The sequence below is a fragment of the Linepithema humile genome, chromosome 4 (genome assembly GCF_040581485.1).
Source record: "Linepithema humile isolate Giens D197 chromosome 4, Lhum_UNIL_v1.0, whole genome shotgun sequence".
Classification (NCBI taxonomy): Eukaryota; Metazoa; Arthropoda; class Insecta; order Hymenoptera; family Formicidae; genus Linepithema; species Linepithema humile.
The window spans coordinates 4,214,724-4,237,713 of record NC_090131.1 but is presented as its reverse complement, the minus strand read 5'-3'; the positions used below and the strand labels follow the sequence as shown (position 1 = coordinate 4,237,713).

General features: G+C 32.7%; 2 protein-coding genes across 5 annotated transcripts in view; one reads left to right on the top strand and one right to left on the bottom strand.

Moving 5' to 3' along the window:
• The window catches only part of LOC105670105 (uncharacterized), a 61,347-nt gene extending 49,395 nt beyond the window's left edge, over nucleotides 1–11,952 (bottom strand). Inside the window, exons 1-2 of the mRNA XM_012363438.2 lie at nucleotides 10,697–11,952; nucleotides 10,371–10,409 (exon numbers count right to left, since the gene is read on the bottom strand). The gene's annotated coding sequence lies outside the window, so the exon portion shown is untranslated. The remainder of the gene's footprint in view (nucleotides 1–10,370; nucleotides 10,410–10,696) is intronic.
• The window catches only part of LOC105670103 (glutamate receptor ionotropic, kainate 2), a 137,707-nt gene continuing 119,494 nt past the window's right edge, over nucleotides 4,778–22,990 (top strand). The window contains exons 1-4 of one of the 4 annotated variants that reach the window (XM_067353982.1): nucleotides 4,778–5,980; nucleotides 12,367–12,685; nucleotides 13,096–13,131; nucleotides 18,356–18,648. In XM_067353982.1, the coding sequence (XP_067210083.1) occupies nucleotides 18,576–18,648 (73 nt within the window). In that variant the 5' untranslated portion in view covers nucleotides 4,778–5,980; nucleotides 12,367–12,685; nucleotides 13,096–13,131; nucleotides 18,356–18,575. Of the gene's footprint in view, nucleotides 5,981–12,366; nucleotides 12,686–13,095; nucleotides 13,132–13,178; nucleotides 18,649–22,990 lie in introns of those variants that run through there. The other 3 variants (XM_067353983.1, XM_067353981.1, XM_067353980.1) reach the window with 3 other exon arrangements.

Sequence of the window (22,990 nt, the reverse complement as noted above, 5' to 3'; positions counted from 1 at the left end):
ACACGAAAGGTTCGAGCACATAAGAATGTTACAAAGCGCTCTCGCACGTCGTAATCAGGATAGCCTGATTGCAAAAAGAAAGCAAAAAGGGAAGGAACAATGTCGTACGAAATTATCACCTGATATTTGTCGCCTATGGCGACGAATTTCGATCATGCGACTTTGAGAACCACCTTGAAAAGAGGAAGAGAATGAGGATTAAAAAAAAGTATTTTGTCACGTAGCTGTCGCTCCGCGTTTGATTTATCTACTGTACGCGCGTAGTCGAACGCATAGTCGTATCGCTTTCCTAGGAAGAAAAAAAAGCAATTTTTGCGTGCTGCAATATCCGTGTGCGCAGTGCATTCGCTGCACCAGTGACTTACTTTAACCCTTTGCATCGGAATTTAGCCTGCAGCTATTGCACACTCGGATATATCACGCGGTATGTGGCGCACTTTGAAATTGTTTTATACAATTGCAACAAAAAGAAGGTTTATACAAAATATTCCGTGCGCTGCTCAATGTTTTACTCAGACATATTAAAATTAAAATTCAGGAAAGTAAAGCGAGTTTTTAACGTTGGTACATTGTAATAATTAAATAAATACAAAATTAAATATTATGCTTAAAAGTAATAAAAATAATAAAATTCTTATAGAAAAATTATTTCATACAAACATTATAAATATAAAGTAGATTTATTTAAATTTGAATTAAGCTTAATTTATGTGCCACATTTTGAAAAAAAAAAGAATAAATTGCCTTTTTGCTCAACAATTATAATTATAATAATAATTAACATAATTAGTTTTGAAAGAAAATATACCTACGTATAAAAAAAAAAGGATACCGTATGCAGTTAAACATTTTTTCGATATTTTTGAAATAGAAAGTTCTCTAAAATAAGAGATTTAATTGTTAAGAATATAACATATCTCGCCATAATTCTTCCAATAATTTTCTTTAAATATTATTAGATATAATAGTATTATATTTAATTATATAATTAATAATCGTATTGTATATATAAATGGAATAATATACATATATGCATATATAAATAGAATAATATACATATATGCATAATAAAATGGCAATTATCCTATCATTATTTCATCTGAATATTAGTTTCCATATATTAAATAAATACGATTATCTTATCAAGAATATTCAGTTATGTCACATCATAGAGTACATATAAACAAAAATTCTTAGTTTATATTGAAATTCATTTTACGCGTTTAATGTCTCGTTTCTATTTTTCTTTATTATAATTTTATTATACTTCTTATCTGGATAAAATCAATAACAAAAATATTATTATTGATTTATTAATCAAACTTATCTTCCAGTTCTTCCGAATTTTGGATCGTTATCTATCTTATCATGCAAATATTCATATTTTCCAGTCCGAAAATTACTTTGCTGTTTGTATTTGATTACTGGCATCAAATAAAAATTACAAATATATATTTGAGTGCGAAATCCGAAAGAGTGTGTACACACAATATTTACTATTGCCCAAACCATCATCACATTGTTTTTTACGCTCATGCGGATAATATCAACCGAACTGGATCGTGATGTAAAAGAAAGTTTATTCTCTCGCGTACGGTAAATAGAAGAGATAAAATTACATACTCATCGAGATTTCGTCGTCAATTTACTGGCGAGGAAAATGTCGCTCAAATATAATTCAAATGCAAATCTCGATTTTACGGCTTGATTGATAGAAAAATAACGATTTTTCATTTATTGTGAAGTATTTCGACGTTGAAAATAAAATTAGCTATCCCAATAAAGTTTAACATTACTTATGTAATCATGATCAATATACCGCTGACGCCACTGTCATCAGTCAAAAGTTAAGTAAGAAGTTTACTTTTTGTACTCCGCTGTCACGACAGTTTATTATCCCATTAAGAGAAGATATCATGCGCGTCGGGTTACATGCCTTCGCGAAAATTTTGTCAGCAGTTTTCTTGGGGTTCAGCCAGAATGTCACTATACGTTACTAAAAGAGACATCGGAACACCATGACATAGCGAGATGTCGCGGCGCGATAATGTTTGATGATAATTGAACATCTACGGTGGAATTATATGCTGAATGTATGTGTGCGTATAGATATCACGTTATAAAAGAAAATGTTGGACATGTAATCTCTGTAACAGAGACATTTTAATTTCCTGTCTTTAATTTCTTAGTTTTTCCTGATATATAACACGTAGCAGAGAATATATTGAAGAAATAGTCGGCAGAAAAATTCAACCTCAATGGCGAGAGATTCATTAAAACCTTTTTTATTCGTTGACTTCTCGATGGATGCGCAAATAAAATAAACTGCTCATTAGCTTTGAACCGTGACATTTCAATTCGCGCTGAATTTAATTCGCGCAGCAAATAGAATCTTTTTTTATTTACGTTTTACCTTCTTTTCAGAGAATTTAGTTAAATCGTGGTGGTTAATGGAAAATAATACAAATTGATAAATTCAATTTTATAAACTGGCAAATTTTTACCGTAACTATGCAGTTAAATATGTAGTTTCAAATTGTTAATAAATCTGTTAATTTGTGCGTTTTGTTGTGTTTTTTTTTACATTATTGAAATTTTATAGCAGACTTATATTGACTGCCTTGTAAATAGTGTAAAAAAATTATTTGATAAAAATAAAATTGATCGTAGTAAAAGAGATAAAAAAAGACTTGTTAGATGATAGTAGTGCCTTGAAAAGCCATTACCATTATGAACATTCAAGACATAATATATTATCGCTCTGTAATATATCATAATTCTTATTACTAAAGTTGAGAACACTATATATATCACGACAAAAGCCGTAACTTTAGCTGTAGCTTAAAATTTCGGAATTTACATTTTTTACATTCAATAGCGTTCAAAAGTGCTAGCTTTCGCGCTTTTGCAGGTAAGAATAATTCAAGTTGAGAGAATAAGCTAAAATATAAATGGAAAATGAAGTAACTTATTATCGATAAAAGAGATGATCTCTTAAACAAATAAACTTTATCCCGGTATTATCACGTATTTGTTGTAGTTATTCCGTTTTGTAGTATACATTTACATGGATTATTTATATTTAAGAAGTCGGAGAGTTTACTATTGCCGAAAGATATGTAAGATTATAATCCTTTTTGTAAAATAATGAAGAAGCACTATTGTATTTTATATTTGCCATAACTGGCAAACGAAATCACATTTCTAAGTGTCTCAATAAAAATTAATTAAATAATATCCGCAAACAAATCACTTTTCGGCAAAGTGATTTCTATTTCCAGAAGAAGATGAATGCACCGGGAATATATATCCGTCTTGAGAATCCGACGATTTAAGAAAATTCACATTTGAGGATCATAGCGCGCGCGTAGTAACGGATGAAGGCGGGAGCGTTTAGGCGAGCATCAAGTCGCTGATGAATGCGAACTTTATCTCAATCCTCTTTGCATAGGAAGTGGTCAGGATCGATGTCCACTAACGCGGATAAAACGACTTCGTTTCACTCTCCGCTCTCCTATCTACACTCTTCCAGAAAGCGTAGAATCAACTTAGATACTCTCTTTTCATTCCTCTTTCTTCTCGCGCTCCCTCTTCATTCTTTCCGTTCTTTACTTGGCATTGCGGTGAATCATTTGAACCATTTTGTAGCCGATATGTGCTACTTCGTTTATCACACTTACTTCTTCCTTCTAAATCCCTATATATTTTATTTGTAATTTTCTACTAAGCTTCACAGTTTCAGTAATACCGTTTTGTATTTGCGTTATCTACCGCCAGCGTTGCAAAGAATATAAATGTTAAAAATTTTTATACTTCATAAGCTTGTGTAATATAATCGTGAATTTATTTTAAGCAAAATGTTAATAAATTCAGTGCCGCTTAAAAAATAAGACGATTCCGAGACCTTGCTCGCTGCGTAAATCCCGCGCGATGAAGCTTTAATTCCTCCTCGCAAAACGTGAACATTGTCAAATATACGGGCTTAATTCAGGAGCGTGGTCAGACTCGGGCGAGCGCAGTAATCCAGGTGGGAAGCAATTTCGGTTCTTCATCAGACTGCCTTATGTACTTAAAACGAAAAGAGGGTGCCGTGCGTGTTATTCTAGACGCCAGTGCACGTCCTGCTATCTTCTTCTTTTTCCGTCAACCTCTTTTTTTCCTTTACGGTGCCTCGCATGGTGAAGTCCTTGCAATTTTTAAACCATGTCCCCAAAGCCTACGAAGCACTTCGAAACACCGCAAGATTGGATTGGCGGAGTTGCGATCGTCCTGTGAGACTGCAAGAAATGGATTTTGCGCTCCGAACCGAAGTATGGTCAACGTCGGGGAAACTCGATAATCCAGATAAGATGCAACTTGGTTTCTTACAGTAAGCCTTCGAAAAGTGACGATATCGTAGCACGAGAGCTTCTGGCCTGTTAGTCTCACTTTTTGCCATTTCGTATTTTTTGATTAGTTCGAAAAGTGGATTATATATACACAAAATGCAAAATTTAAATAAATAAAAAAAAATAACAAAAAACATCTTTTTCTTTACATTTCAAGATACGATAATTTTTTGGTTAAAAGTAAATTTATCAAAAATTATACTTTAAAATTAAGAAATGGCAATATATAATATTTTTATTATCCTAATTCCAAATATTTTGTTTCTCGTGAACAAAGTTCAGTGCACAAATTAGTTGCAATTTAAAGATAGAAATTTTACAGTTTATTTAAATTTCCAATCATGTTTCATATTCCTTTTGATGAATATATTAAGACCATCGTGAAACTGCGAGCTGGTCAGGGTCGCGCAATTCTGCTAACCCAGATAGACGAATGCAGGCCTGCTTCTTCGTAAAGTTATCTTCGACACTCGCGTAGGATATCGAACGAGCACTCTGTGTGTTGTGTGCGCTTCATCCTTTCCTCTTGCACGCTTAGTGTCTCTTGTTCTTCTTTCTCCCTCTCCTCTCTTCTCTTTCTCTTTCTCTCTCTCCGTTTCTCCATCCTGCTTCTTCTCTATCGCACTATTGCCATTTCTCTTCTCTCTCTCCGTCGCTCCAGAAACCACCCCGCTCGAGCCACCCTCGGATGGCCACCCACTATTCCGCACTGCCTGTCCGCGCATTCGGGGGTGGCGGTAAGTTCTCGCTCAGCCAGTGCACGCGCGTCTCTCGCGATCGTCGGACCGCGCGTACGTAAAACGGGGGAGGTTTTTGTCGAGCGTGGATATTCGCGCGCTGTTTTTGTAAGCCGGTCGAGAAAACTCGTCTAAAACTCGTGACTTAGTGTGCCGAAAGAAAGCTCGATGTTTTTTCGCGAGTGGATGCGGAGAGTTTCAAGAGTCCACAACACGTCACGGAATACTTCGGATTGTTCGACGATCGAATCAGCCGGCTATCACAATCTCGGAATTCTTCGGACAACGATGGTAATCGATGGAGGTGAAACTTAACGAGACTTCGTCGTACGAACTGTCTTAGTGAAGGAGGACTTTAAGACTTAAAAAAATTATCTGCTGTCATGTGTCGGGTTGTCTGAGTTTTGTGATCTTTCAAAAGAAAATTTTAATCAGTTGACATATGTTGCCGATTTCAGTGACAATTATAGAAGAATCATGTTTTCGAATTTGCTCTTTTTAAGAATGCAGACGCTGATGACGATAATGTGATTAAGATAATATAATTTTTACAGTCGTGACAGTGAAAAACGAATGAGCGGTGTTAAAATCGAGAAGAACGATAAAGCTCACAATCGCTTGAATATATAGAAAAAATCGAAATGACTATATGAAGAAAATACGGAGATGGAAGAACACGTCGGAGATTAAAGGAGACACGTCGGAACGTCGTTGAAAGTGACGTTCTTGAACCGGCTCGAACTGATAAAGAAATATCTCGTCCTATCAGCGCGAGAATCGTCGATGGCAATCATGCTGTGCGGCAAAACGAGTCTCGTGAGACGCTTTGACACCTTTTACGTCGCATAGACGAACGTGAGTGTTATCTCAAGTTACCAGTTATTGTATCGAGAAAATCGGATGTTTAAAACAACGTAAGCGAGATGTTTTGAGAATAAATAGTTTGTTTGGAAAAGAAAAATTCGATTATTTTAAGTGAAATATGACATGGATATAATGACAGTTGACAGTTGACAATTTCTATTGTCATTAGTTAAAATTAACTCTATCTAGGTTTTCATAGTACAATTTATTAAAAAAGCAAATAATTTGTTAAATTTTGATTACTTTTAATTAATGTACGCGGATAATCTTTGACATGATCAACTGCAAAGTACAAAAGCTTGAAATAATTTATGTACATTTTATTCAATGTGTAATAATTATTTACGTAAGATTAACTGTTCATTGTTTATTAAAAACGTTAAAAATACTTGTATTACAGTAACTATAAAAATTCCGATTTCTATTTTCAGCTTATAAGCAGATTTAAAATCCGCCGGTAGAGCATTTTTTTTCGGAACATCTTTTGTACATACGATATAGTGGTGCTACAAAAGAGACGAATGCAATGAATAGTGTTAATGCCGTATTGGAAAAAAAAACCAATCCGTCTATCTGTCTATCCTTGCTAACGAACATCCGGGTATTTCAAAATAGCCTGGCAAAACCACTTTCGTAAATACAGTATCAAGTGCTATAGAAATTTTAAGGGGATATATACGCTATTCTGTGACCGATTATTAAGCGTTGCGTATTGAGTGCTCAATGGGATATTATCTTTGGAAATTATGACAATATTGCAATAATTAATCCATAGTTTCAATAGATAGATACTTCATGTAATCATTTACAGTGCAAATTCTTCACTCATTATGAAGAATTAATAATTACCAAGTTGATTTAATAATATCTTAATTATATCTTTTTCATTACTTTTCCAATAAATTTCGCGAATGTTAAAACAAGTTATGAGACATGAAACAAAAATTAATTATAAAATTTATATTCTTTTGTTATTTACAAATTTATTAATATATTATATTTTTTATTTACTTTTGCTTATTATGTAGAATAATTTATTGTTAATGAAAAAATATTACGTAGATATTTCTCTCTTTTTCCCTCTCTTTATATTAGAAAATGAATAATAATACATTTTGTAATAAGTTTCTAAATAAGTATATCAGAATTTATGTGAATTCTATTGAATTAGTCATGAATAGTTTGCTTGATAATCAAGTTGTAGTTGATCAACATGATCTAGGATAATAGACGTCGACGTAGTCGTTAATCATAGTCATTATCACGACGTTTTAGTGATATGATTAGGTATGTTAACATTGTTCGTGGTTACTATACAATTCACAACTTGAAACGTGACGATATCCACAAATTCCACGAAATTTCCGACCGAGTGAGACAATTAATGAACATGATAATGCAACCATCCTCTGTGCCTACCCTCTTTCTCACTTTCGCTTTCCTTTCTCTTCACCCTATTCAGACATAATGCATTCAGTGATTGTATTGTTATGTCGTATTAGCAACATATTTGGTTACTTAAATTAAATATTGGATTGGAATTGTTCAGAAAATTAGTAGCAATTTGTATTACAAAATCGAATACAATTTTTATATGTTTAGCACCACTTTTATTCAGTAATGTATGTTTTTTTCGACAATCCTTAGACATTTTTAACAACAGTGCATGTATTGAATAAAAATGGGCACATAAATATATAAAAAAATTGTTTTTTATTTTGTTATAGAACTATGAACTCTCCAAATAACTAATATATAAATATTTTTTTTTATTTTAAGAATTTAAATATATTTTTATTTATATCTCGGCTATTGTTACTGCGAGATTTTTATTTATTGTACTCATTATATGCTGTGGCACACATTGCCTTATATATATAATACCTAGCTAGATTTAATTTTTAATACCTTTTTAATAGAAATGCAATATTTGTCCAATAATAACAAATTTTTAAACTCTAACAAGCTGTTTTAATGACTTTTCTTTTTGCTTTATTTTGCATTTTTATGAAGAAAACAATAAACGTCAAAAATTTTAGTTTATAAAATATACATTCTACTTCTTGAATACTATTTGTTACATCAACATAAAAATTTAAATGCAAATTGTATTTTTATTTGCATATTTAATATTATTAATAATATTTGCATACATTATATTAGCATATTTGACATATTTATTTAAATAAACTTATGAGTAAGTTTTTATCAAAGCGAAAATATATGTATATATATATATATATATAAATATATATAATATGGGGGCGAAAAAGTATTCAGAATACTCGTTATTTGATATTTGATGAGCTACATAAAATTTTGGGCACATACACACACAGAGATGTTTCGTCTCTTTTTAACTTTAATATAAAAGATTTTTTAACAACTTAATTTTATCTCAAATAAAATTTTGAAGAAAAGAAATAATTTGCTAATAAGTTTTTAATGGTAAACATTAAATAATGTTATACATAATAATTATTAGTAAATTAAAAAAACTTAAAAAGATAAAACTAATTTGCATTAAAATGCATAATAAAACTTGGTGCTTTTAATTGCATAACCATAACTTAATTTACAAAAAAAATTTTTGGTTATTTATAAATTCAAGGATAATCCTGTTTAAATATTTTCGTCAATAAAATTATAAAATACTCTGTATAATATTTATTAATTATCGCTCATGGATTACTCGTTATATTAAAAGATTTCCTTCATAATTAATTTATTCATAATGTGATCTGAGCATATATTTTGTAGCTACTTTGTGGTACGCTATAATATCATATTGTAAATTTGGTTGTTAATCGAGGATTAAATTGGAGATTATTCATTGGTAACAAAATCTTTCAATTTGATCAATAATTTAAAACGTTAGCTGCATCAAAGCAATTATAAGAATAATTTTTAGTAAAATGTATAATCAATAAAACATTTAATGCGACAACAGAAAGCAAATAATGATGATTCAGCGTGTGTAAATTGTTGAATGTTATTTTTCAATTTGTTTAAGTTAGTGTCAAAAGCAACGTGCGGATAAATTTCAAATTTTGCACTATGCATGAGCACGTGCTTCAATGCGAAATATAGATAGATAGTATAAGATATGCATGAAAGTGCATATAGTGTTCTGAATATATAGTTATTATAATTAATTTTGTGTACATAGGTTGACATTGCTAAAGTTTGTAGCGTATAATTAATGATTACGATTAATATTAAATTGATGGTTCCTGCATTTTGTTCATAAAAGATATATGAAGTATCAAATATTCTGTCATCTCTAAATTCTATACATCAAATAATACATCAAAAAATAAAAAAATACATCAAATAATATGCCAGAAGCAAAAGAGAAAATCTAATGAATATTTAAAAATAATCATAAAATATTTCATGATTTAAAACATTTTTCCGTTAAAAAACAATAATAATAAATAAATAATTATGCTTCAATATCCATCAGAATATCATAGTTTACTTCACAGACTGCAATTTTCGATTTAAATTGTTCAATTTTATCAAAAAATCGACAAATATCGTAAACCCACTCTTAGTTACGTGTATTATCGAACAAAAATCAACCTGCGTAATTTACTCTCAAAAATTGCAAATTTATGTTGTAAATTTGCTACGCCACAGTACACAAAACAGATAACAAAGCACTTTTTGCATCAGCAATGAGTTATTAAGATAATTTAAAAAAATTAATTGTATATATGCATTGATTATAAACAAAATATAATAAAATTTTATTTTTTATTTTTAATTGCGGAGAAATAGCTTTTATGCAAAAGATGTCATATTTAAAAAAATGTCATATTTAAAAAAATTTTCATTTTCAATACTAGGCAAAAAATATTGGATAGAATATACTTTTTGTAAAATACAAATTTTATTATATTTTATTAATTAGTTTATGAATAATATATATTGCACAAAAATCACCACATTTGAAATTGTACTTTAAAAATATGTTCTCTCTGTGAAGATATTTAACAATTAAAATTATTAATAAGATCAAATAAAAGATATACTTATTTGTATTGAAATTGTATTAAATATTCTGTTCTCAATATTTATATTTTCAAAACTCTAATTTCTAAATTTAATATTTTATGACTCATATGTCTCCATATCTGTTATTATGTAGAAAAGTTCATATAACTTGTGTAAAATTTGAAATTTTTGTCTATAAAGATAGATATTTAATATTTTATTATTTGTTTATAAATATGTGTGCTGTACACATTAGACGTGATTATGAAAATGTAATTCTCAGAATTTGTACAGTTAAAATAAGATAGAATAAAATAACAGTCAATATTTTGTATCATTGAGCAAATATATAATAAACATATAATATAATAAATTCACTCACCGGTCGTTGTACTCTAACCAAGTATGCTTTCAGCTCTACCTGGAAAAATTAATATATATTTTTATTCTTAGCTATTATAAATTATATATTATACATTATGTATATTACATTCGTTATTATGTATTTTTTGATTATTTCCATTTTAATTAAAACATGGTTATAGGCAATAAATTGCATGAATTATTAATTAAAAAATTTTAATAAATAAATACTTTAATAAACATTTTTAAACATATTGATAAATAATTAACAAATAAAAATTCTATAATAGCTCTATATATGTTTATTATTATAATTTTTAAATAATAAACAAAAATTATACTTACTAGCTAGAGTATTGTAGTTTACTTCTGCTGCAGACTCCACTTTAGACTGCATCAACTCCATTGAAGAATCGATGAATATCAGAAATCCGCACTTAATTACACAAGCACACACACACACACACACACTATTAAACAAAAATTAACTCACAAACTTGATTTACGTAAAAATCACACGGATTCACATTGCAAATTTACTACGCCGCACTACATACAACACAAACGCGAGATACATAAGACATACTTTACGCCACAACGCGTTCACGGATATAATTGTATCTGAGTATTATAATTTCACACATATTTGGCACTTTATGTTATTGTACGCATACTCAGAGTGTGCGAGATAAACAACGATTAAGAGCGGGCGAGAGAGACGAACGATTGACTCAGCGGTCATATAGGTTAAACAGCTACATGTTATTCAATTGAATTCTTACAAGATACACTCCTAACATACTTTTGCATTCATTGAAAAGTGTTTGCGTGTTGATTTTCTTCAACAATTGTAGGAATCGTTTATTCTACACATCTGTAGCATCAAAATCTGTACTCGTTTAACCTCTCTCAACTTACGGTCCAGTCGCCAGACGATTGACGCTGTTAATCACGAATATCAACGGTAAACAATATGTCCGATAGTCGCCAGTTATTTGAATCGACACTCCGGGTAAACATTTGCACTCGTTATACACTTGAAATACGGATACGTGATACATCATTACTTGCAAAAATGTTTGCGCTACATATTTCGACGCGCTAGGACAGTCTGGAAATCTGTACTCATTTAACCTCTCTCAACTCACGGTCCAGCCGTCAAACGATCGACACCGTTAATTGGAAACATCAACGGTAAACAATATGTCCGATAGTCGCCGGTTATTTGAATCGACACTCCGGATAAACACTTGCACTCGTTATACCCCTGCAATACGGATACATGATACGTCATTACTTGCAAAAATGTTCGCGCTACATGTTTCGACGCGCTAGGATAGATTCACGGTGGCCGGGGGGTGGCGCTCGCGACCATCTCGGACATTTCGTGCGCTACCCTACCGACTGCCGTGGATATATTTCGGCGCGTCAGTAGAGTGCGGGGTACAGAATAATCATGCGATGAATCGCATATTTTACGTGTTAAAAGGGTATACCGTTATAAAATTCTTATCGGAATTGTCGATTAGAATGACGGACGATTGCTGAGACGTATTATCTACCACGAATGTTTGCGAGTAACGATGTTTCATCGATTGACCGGGCTGTGAGGTAAGATGGGTTAAAATTTCAGTATCTATGTACATATATATTGTATTTTGTGATGCCGTAGATGTCATGCGCGCTCTGAATTGTTCAAAACTAATGCATTTTTATGTGTCACGGCATTCTCTTGATTGCTTGTGTATATCAACAATCAGGAATGCGTCGACACAAAAGTTGCGACAATTTTGAACAATTCGGAGTATGCTTGATTGCATCTAGATATTTGTGCAGATATTTATGACGCAGAATCGTATTTCTAAGCATTTGATACATTTATACGAAAGATTAATACAATAAATTAATAATAATGCAATTTATAATTTTTTTATCAACAATCATGATGCATGAATACGTAGACGCGATGCGCACATTTTGAATTGTTTAAAATTGACGCATTTTCATGTGTTAAGGTGTGTCCTGATCGCCGGTACGTCTGTTCTGAAGATAGTCACCTTGCTGAGGGCAGCACCATCTATAATTATGTATATGGAAGCGTTACGGCATAAAATGCGTTTCATCTCGCATTTACATCTTGTACACCGCGGCGTAATAAATTCGAAACTTGAATCCACGATTTTCGCGGACTGTAAAGAATCTGCAGGTTGACTTTCGTTAGGTTGTGCACGTAGTTATAGAACATAAATACGGGTTTCCGAAATTCATCGATTTTTTGGAATTGATGCCGAAAGGAATCTGCAGCAGGTGCAACAAGTTGCAGTAGCCTATCTGGTGCGTATATGATTCTTTTTTTATTATTTGACTTTATTTAGAATTGTGCAAAACACACAAGAGCAAAATTACAATTATTATTTATGAAATATTTATTATATTCCACACAGCATGCATATCTGGAGAACGTTCGGGGGACATCCCGAAAATATCGTATCTTTTAAAGATATCTTCGAGATGTCTTCTGGATGTCTTATGGTTATGTATGCTGTGTGGGATGTATAAAAATATTTATCCAAATATTTATTGAAATTATTACAATATTTAACTAATTCTTTATGCAATTTATTACTAATAACATAATTAAAATAGAAATAATATTTTAATCAAAACGTAAATAATTAAATAATATTAATCAATATATATAAAAAGCAAACCTAATTTAATTAAAATATGTATTAATTTTTCAGATACAGCTGATGACGTATGTAGCTAGAATACAACGGGTGAGTACATTTATTTGTTATTGAAATATGCTTTTATGTACAAAAATTGTGATAACACATAAAATATTCATTTAAATTTCCATATTTTTTTTTAATTTAAAAAACTTTTTTGCTTTGTTTATGAACTATTTTATTTTTACTTGCTAAGGGAAATACAATGCACAATAAATAATTATTTTTACAATGTTTTACAAAAATAATGGGTTAACAAACGCATTTGTAGTTACATGTACATTTTTGATAGTGCATTTTCAATTTTTGTTGAAGACATATGTATTACGTCGAGTGCAGTCTCTCTTTCTATACGCGCGTACTCTTTATTCGAAAAGAAGCTCCCCAAAGAGCATCGTCGGGCTTCCATGTGAGCAAAGCGGGTTTCGCGCCTGCGAAGCGCACGTTGAATTGTACAACAGTAACGTCACGATAGTAACGACGTTTCTAACTTCTTTCCTTTAAGCGCCTCTTGCGTTTCCTCTCAGCTCCAAGTCGCGCTTTGCGCTGAGTTAACGTCTCGTTCGGATATAATAGAGACAAACGAGACGCGTTCGTCAAATGTTTTCTTCCTTCAATCTCGCAATATGATGTTTCTGTAGCACACATTTACTGAAAGCACATTACACGTCAGAAATTCTTAATTTACCAGTCTGTATTTTTATATGCTTCACACAGCTATTTCGTACAGCATTTTGCATCTATTCCTACTACAATTTTATAATTTTTCTTTAACAAAAACTTATAAAATTTAATTAAATATTGCGTTTTCAATTTTAAAATGTTATAACGCTAAATGCATTTCAAGTTTGTGCTTTTTTAATTTGCCATTATTTACTATTTACACATGTCGGCAAATATGTTTTTCAAAAAGTTTTTAAATCTGTCAACGAGAGAGAAAACTGAAAATTATTGCAGTTGCCTGGAAAATCTCATTTACCAGAATTGAAGAGATGAAAGTTACAGATTACACCGTCGTAAACAGACTTAAATAGCAATATGTTACACGCCTTCACGATTAATTTCTTTGGCTTACTCTCGAAACTGTCATATCCATCTATATTTCACAGGCGCGTCGATCTTACGCGATTTATCGATTAACCATTTACCGTTTCTTTGTTAGACAAGCGTTAAATTTCGCTCAGTCGCGGCGTATCAACTTCCTTCCTGTATCTCTTCAAATATGAAAGTTATGAAATTCTTGCTGACATCGTCGCGTTATTAATCGCAAGACCGCCTACCGAGCACAATGTATCGTTCATTCACAGCACAATGTATCGCTGACGCGACGTAGGTTGCATTTTTTTCCTGGTCGTAGGAACGCCTCGATAATTTTCAGAAATTTATTGCGGCCGTGGTCGTATGAGGCAAGAAAATGAAACGAGAAGAGAACGGAAGTTAAAGTCCGCAGGAAATATCGCACACCTTGACTAACCGTTAAATTTTGATTTGGTGGCACATTTTTTTACAATATATTTCGATTTTATTTCCATGCCACTTACTCCGCAATTTCGTCACGGTTTATATCGTACGGCATCAATCTGTTACGTCTCATCTACTTCTTGCTCGCGTGTTTCCTAATAAACTTGATTTATTTAAGCCGTCGCGTAGAAACTGCATGTTATGTATCAAAAAAATTTAATAACGACAATTTAAATACTTTAATTATTTTATTACTGCTTATATTATATTTATTATATGCTAACAGTATTTATAGTATACAGTATAATGCTAAATAATTTTTTATATTTCTTATAATATTAAAATAATTTTAATATTATAAAAAAAATCAGAAAAATTATTTTAAACTGCTATAAATATTATTAAGAATTTTCTAGTTTACTATGACGTGAAAATCTAGTATACAAATATTGCGGTAATAAAACACTTTTTGGTCAGCGGCCAAAAGAGCGCAGTATGCAAAGGATAGTCTAAAACTTTTTAGCAAACTTTATGTTAATAAACGGGATTACTGTTGATAAGTAAAAACTTAAGATGCAACTTATCTATTTCACTGTTTAGACTCTTATCGTTTCGATGGAAACTAAAGTCGGAAACTAAGCTATTAAAGTTTCATCTACTGGACCATTTAAAAGCGTAAAATTAAATGATCTCTGAAAGAAAGAACAAGAAACTTCTATTTAAAGTAATACTTAGTTACCAGTGGTTTTTTACGACAATAAGATTTAGTCGTTGGTAACCACAGTTAGTCCTTTTCGATTATAAAATCTATAAAGAGTTAACATAATGTACTTTTTATTGGCAATAAAACGCACACGTAATGTTATCCACTGCCGCAAAAAACGTATAACGCGTGATGTCGTTTCCATATCTTATTTCTAATATTTTCTAAATCATTATTATAAATATATCAATAAATAAAGATTTATCAGCAAATAATTATATTTATATAATTATAAAATTGTATATAAAAAATGCTATTATTGAAAAAGTCTCTAAGTATTGTCGTTTCTTAATTAGTATATGTTATAAGTATTGTTGATTAATGGTAAAAATATATATTATTTTTTAGCAACAATAATAATTTTAAAAAATTAACTTTTTTTTACTTTAAACTTAAAGGAAACATCATGTTGCTGACATAAAATATCTTACACCTTTTATGTTTCGCCGTATTTTTATTGTGCTAGTTTCAACGTTGTAATGTTTAAAAAAATGCGCATAATTCCAAGATACACGCTCGCCGTGCGTTTAATAAATTTTTAACGCGCCCGTAGCGCTAAGGGCCGAAGCTCTGCCTCGATTCACTAAGAGGACTTCATGCGAGAGAAAGGAGAGCAAACTCCGCAAGAAGTCGTCGATGTAGCGAAAGAACGTAGCATGAAAAAAAGTCATTTCGGACGCAATGGACACACCTACGTAATCAAACAGCGCGCTTAAAACCACGCCGTTCGACAAACAAACACGCAGCGAGAGGCAAAGTTACCCCCGGCTAAATTGGGTTAGCTCGAAATCCGTTTACGCTAACTCTAATGGCGAAAGCGTGAGCTGCATGCGGCGTCGACACCGAACTTCGGCATCCGTTGAGAACAGTCGCCCGCGAGAGCGATTCTACGTATATAGCTTGCGGCATTTATTTTCTCGACCAGTCTTTTGATCATCAAATATTTGTAGTTGTAGTGAGCGCTCGCTGGCTCGCTATTTGATTCGATTCACTTTGGATTCACGCATACAATACGCATGGCGCAGATTGTAATGTAAAAGAATCGCGAGCGAGCTTGCGTTACGACACAAAGGAACTTGATCGATGACGATCAATATTGATAATTGATTAGACCAGTCAATTAGTTTGCTTATAAATGACGTATTAATAATTCGGGCTGTACAATCAAAACCTCGCGTTTCATGTCATTCAAGACCACACGACGCAATGCGTGTTACATTATCTATTAATAGATAATAACATAATTAAATTCACGCCTTCGTTAATACTCATGCTTAAATAAATTGTGCCAATCAAATAAATATATTTGTGGGAAATAGATAACAATGGCAATAATAATTCTATGTATATTAAAATACCTTTGTCAACAATGTTAATGACAAATTATTAAGATAATATTCAATTAAACAGCTAATATACATAGCATTATCAAAGATTAAACAATTAGAAATTACAAACTATTTGTCATATTAATAACTAGATACTAGCTGGATAATAACTAATGAAAGATGAAAAAAGAAAATAATAGACGCCATTTGCAAACTGCCGTCACCCACGAAGAAAATCATGTTGTGTTTCAAAGATATTCTGCAGCGTTTCTCGTAGTTTGCTCGACGAAATATCGTCGAAGGGACTTCACTCTCTGCGTACCGGGAAAGTTCGTTCTGATTCAACTACATCTTTTCGTAACGCAGTTTTAACTACGAACTCTGTCTGTCGCGTTAGCGCGAAGTTACCAGGACAGGACTGTCGTGTGGCACAATGCGGTACGTCGAGATAGAGTCGGGCGCAGGAACATTATCGTGGCAGCACCAAAAACTCCTCCGAAATCGCTTCGGAAATAAAGGGAGCGACTCTTTTTCCCGTGGTATCTCCGGCGGCGTAACGGAGGTCGTATCTACCGGGAAGGTTAAAGGCCAAATTCCCTTTTTTCCATCTCACCCTCGGAAAGTGCACCTTGGGGAGCAGAAACGCAGGCCCACACGATTTCACTCCGGAGACCGTAGCATCGCCCCTTTTTTCGCTTTCTTTTAGAGATCTAGCGCAAATAAAAATAAACTGGGCTCTGGTTTCAATAATGTTGATGTGCAGCTATCGCACTACGTAAAAAACTATAAAAGTGTAAAACTATACAACTATAAATAGTGCTTCCCAATTTTTCCTAAATTTCTATTTTTTTATACGTAGAGAGAGATATTGTTGCGTGCAATGTGTGGCTTAATTATTTTTCTCTTCAAATGTTTTTTCAGAGTTTATTTAAATAAGTGTTTTTTTTTAATTTAAATTATATTTCTAAAATTAAATTAGGTCAGCAAATTTTATTTTTAACCATTTTTTTTTTTTTTTAATGAATAAACGTATATATTTATTTATTTATTTAAAAATTAAAAATACTATTTTAAAATAAAAAAAAAATAGAAAAATGCAACTACAAAAAAGCAGATGTTTTAAAATTTTCTCTTAGTTAATAAACAGTAGCAAATTGCGCATTTCTAATTTTATTAGTTTATTTTTATTTCAAGTTAAAATCATAAATTATAATTTAGTGAATGTAACTCTCAGCAAATACTTCCGTATAGAATCGTGCAGGCTATTTAGGCAGTTAATTTTTCAATGAAAAAATACGATCTCCAACGAATTGTATTTTGCTGGTCCGTTCATGTTCTGATTTTACGAGGCCAATATTTTGCGCTTTGCATTGTTTGTCCAGTAAATGTCCATTGATCAAATCCATTTTGATCAATGAACAATTATGAGTAATGCGATGATGACTGCGCGTGTACATAATAGCACGAAATATTGCAAAAGTTTTATTTATTTATCTGTATATTTGGAAAAGCAGATGATAATATTTTACGCATACTTAAATCTCTAATACAAAATAAATGGTTAACATATGTGTAACAGATTAACATTATTGATTAAAGTTATTTTATTTCAGTTAATTAATTCTATTTTATTTCATCTATTAAAAAAATATTTTTTTTCCAATTCTAGATTTTCAATTTTTTCAATTTTTTACATCGTATTGTGTCTTTCTATTTTTAGGTCGTGTCTGTGCAGAAGATGATGGTTATCTAAGTATCTTGCCGGATGTGCGACGAACTTTTGAGGATGTGCAGTTTGGTGTTAAAGTGTCGGTGAGAACGGAGCAACTTGGCGTACTTATGATTTCCTTTTCTTTCCTTGATTACACCTCGCCTTACGGAGAACCAGCAGGAACGATGTCATAGTCGCCCAAGTGTGGACTGACTTCACATTGGACACAATGGCACTGCTGGTCGCCATAATCGTTATTTCGATCACCACTGCCATGTCGCTGCCGCCGGTCATCAGAATCGGTGAGTCCATTTTGATTGAATTTACCAAGCTTTAAGTTATTTATGTGCGAAATATTACAACATGTCTGTTTATATGTAACAGCAGACTGCTTAATTATTTATTGAGAAGTTGATTATCAGTCACACAAAATGACTGACAATTGCTGAATTTATGGTATACCATTCTACAATTTATGAAACATTTTTGTGGAAAATTTTATATTTAATAAAACCTATTATTCGTTGCGGAACTGTACGCAGGTTTAAAAGCCGCGAAAATATATTTTCAAAACAAGTTGTGCAACACGCGATATTATCATGTTTATCTGTATTTTCTGTGACTTATGGCTTTTCATGCACGCCGTTGATCACAGGACGCCGATGCGCAAATACCGCGGCATGTACCATGCGTAGTTCGCCTGTAGAGCGTCAATTAGTTCGGTCGTGAAATTGTCCAATTTCATAGCGTATATCTGCAGAAAGATTTCCACGTTGGTCAATTACACTGCGAAATTCACTTCGTATTAAATTCATGCACTTATGCACTTGCGGATATATTGCAATAATATATCTGCATAATTATAATAGCAAGTATATAGTAACAAATGAGCTGCTGGTAATATTTTGTGAAAAATGAAAATGAGAAATGAACGCGAAGCGGTATAAATTATATCCAAATATTTGAATTGTATTTTAATTAACTAAAAATATTATTTTTTAATTACGTTTTTAATAACGTAAAAATGTATTTTCAAACATTTTTATACGAATTACTTTGCAAGTGTTCTTATGAATTTGAAGCAACTTGTAGAATAGTAATGATTTCGGATTCTCCCTCTCGTCAGCTTCCGCGGCTTTATCACGAGCGGCAATTCACCCGCAAGTCAGTCTCAGGCCTCGATTCACGGCGCATAGAGGATCGTTTGCAACTTTTTCCGCCGTACAAGTCGCAAACTTGCCGGAAACTTTCCGGCAAGGGTGATTATGCTCCGTTGTGGCAGGTAGATGCGACGGCGCGGTTTAGAATTACAGAGTATGTCGCTAAGTACGCGAGGATCGAATCTTCACCTGTTACCGGGCACGCGACTTCATCAGTATGGACTCATTAGTATTCCGAAGATGTTCTGAGTGAGTGTAGAGCAGACGTGTCCGTGCGTCGGATGTCAGGCTTCGACTTCGGTCGTGTGTATCCAGCCGTCACACGCGCACGCACGGCATACATTCGCGACACAAGAGCGCAGCTCGGGGCTGCTTGCTGCTCACCGGTAAGAAAGTTTTCCGTCGATCTAATTGGTCGAAGTTCTGTAGGGCAACCGCCTCGGGGGAAACTTGTCTGCAATTTCTTATGATGGTTAGAATGAAGAAAGAACGATAAGGCAAGTGGGTTTGTCAGACAGGGTGCTCGCGTCTGACAAACCCACGTCCCGCGTATATAAGACAAATTCGGGGAATGAAAGAAAGTAAAACGTCCCCAGGGAGGTAACAAAGATCCTTCAACATCCCGAAACGCGATATCTGTCCGAGACCGTAAAGAAAATACCGGAAATATTACGTATTCATGCTCACTGCTATAATCTTTCTCGTGTTTGATGACGTAATTGAAATATTCATTATTCAGCGCGCGTAACACGCGCAGGTGTTAATAAGAATAACGATATTTATTTAATCTAACAGCCAACCACACGAAGAATATTAACTGTGAGTTTTCATTCGAAACTCATAGTCCATTTCGCTTTTACGTTTTTTTTAAAATAAAAAAAATGGATATAGACAGGAAATAACGTTTTTTTGTTTTGAACGATGTGAACAAAACAATCGCAACTGTAACGCAAACAATCTGTAGAGATAAATTTAAACAGACTTGATGAATTCGGCAGACAAGAGTTAAATAATGCACGACCACATATAAAAAAAATTTTTTTTGTTTCATCTTTTTTACATAGATATCAATTAAAAAATCTTTGAATTGAAATAATGCGTGAAAGCACGCATTCGCGATGTAGTAATCTCGGAGATGAAAGTTACATGAGTTTTTCGAACAATGAGCGTAACATGAATGCAAGTACGCAGATTGCAAGGCGAAACATCTGCCGCATTGCTGCGTCTTTCAATGGTGTAGAAGCCGAGTAGTTTTCAAGATGATTAATTTTCTTACTGCCATTTTCCGCGTTTTCTTGGTGACACCTGAAACTAAAGCTGTAACGCAGACTTGTAAGCTGAGTGAAATGAGATGGGCGAGTCTCCTATTTCTTAAGATTCTTATCAGGCGAGAACTGAGAGATTTTCATTATCAAATAGTAACTGAATAAAATGGAATAAGATAATTCAAAATCTTTTTGCATTTGTATGTTGCAAATTAGTGAATGTTATTGAGTTCATTTAATACGTACAAAATGCTTATTTGATATTTATTAATTACAGTAAATTCTATTATTTTTATCTCGTGATGATATTATCATTCAATTTTTATATATGCAATTGTACAAAATTAATTCTTTGAAAATACTATCTCTTATATAAAATCTAAATATTATGTGTCAGAATTTTTGCAATAATATTATAATTAAATAAAAAGAGAGAGTAGCAAAAATATTAAATAGTTGAAAGCATAATTATTTTATTCATTTATTTGTTAAAAATTTAATATTTTTCACATCTTTTTACCATTAACATCTTTTTACCATTAACATGAAATAAGTCAGATGAAATATTGTTTGAAAACAAACATTTGCATTTTGTCAGCTAATAAAACAGAACCAGGGTGTTATTAACATTTATAACCAACGAGCTGTTAACAACCCATTCCGTATAAAATACACCGACGTTATGTTCGATTTACATACTAATGCACTAGGCGTTGTTAACGAACCATTTCAAAACTCGGGTATGAATATGACTCTCTGGAGATATTGTCTTAGAATCTCATAATCTTACACATATTTACTCACTTTTTTACTTGTGTTTATTATCTTAAATTCCAAACTAAAAAATAGTTTTGAATATCAAAATTATTATATTTGCGCACATTTTTTATTCAATAGTTATTACAATATATCATATTTTAATTATTATATTTTATTGAGACCTGCACGTTATTAATAATTTGCTCAGAAAACAAACAAGCGAATATAGAAAAACCGGCTATTATTCGGCGAAAATAATTATAAATGAACGAACGTTGTAAATATCAGACGTAACTTTCTAAAAATTATTTATGACACGATCGATACACGAAGCTTTCTGCAGCGTGTCTGTTACACGCCTCTCGTGAGTCGTACCCGATCAAAGCGCAAGTCACTTAATGTTGCGCTAAGAACCGCCGTCAATGGTAGACGCAATCATAAATTTTATTACTTGTATGCCTGCTACAGGCATTTACGTCCATCTACGCGCATAAGATCTGCGATCCGTTTACAGTCGTTACGCTGAATGTCGCACCCGCCGCTGAGATCTGCGTCGGAATGATAGAACATTCTAGTTGTAACGCCAGTATTATCTGCAGTAAATAAAAGTACACGAATGCATATACAGGCGTGCCGTTATACTCCGCGATACTGACCACTGGTTGTAACATTCGCATTTCCGCAAAGAGTTTCATTATTCGCCATTTTATGGGTGGTACGGGCGCGAGGCGAGCGGATTAATGTAATTTTCAACGGGGTGGTGAAAGGAAAAGATAGCAGGAAAACGAATATTCGATAACGATCAAGATATCTTCAGCAAACATCGCGATGGGACTGCAAATGCAGTTTCTCTCGTATTTCGAGAGAGAGGAACGCCTCGAGATATAATTCTACGTGCTACGCTAATTTAACAGAGAAACGTTTGTATTTTTTAACATCTATTTTAGTTGAGAGTATATTGATTGATAATTGTTTTTTTTAAGTATTTTCTCATTATTGTTTTTACTATTATACAATTTATAAAAGTTTTACAACGCAGAAATTTCAAACTTTATGATACGGTGCGCGTAATATTTTTACGCTAAATATAAATTATTTATGGTCCGAGAAACGTCGTAAAATAAGCACTTTTTAAAATAAGAATTTTACAAAATAACGCGGAAGAAACGTGAAGTTACAATTCTGCAGCTACTTTTTCTTCTATATTGTTACTCAAGGTATATACGAAGCGTGCATTCCCAAATGCAAGTTTATGAATCGCCGCGAGTTCCGCAGCTTTTCGCTACATCGCATGTCTCGCTGATAAATCGCCGTTACGCTCGTGTACGAAAATTATCGGTACAGTCACTTGACGGTACATCGCACTTTGAAAGTATTACCATCTTCGCTTTCTCAGCACGCCAAAAATTTTTGAATCCGTAAGAACTATGCAGCAGCATGCGCTTGTAAATTTGCGGCGG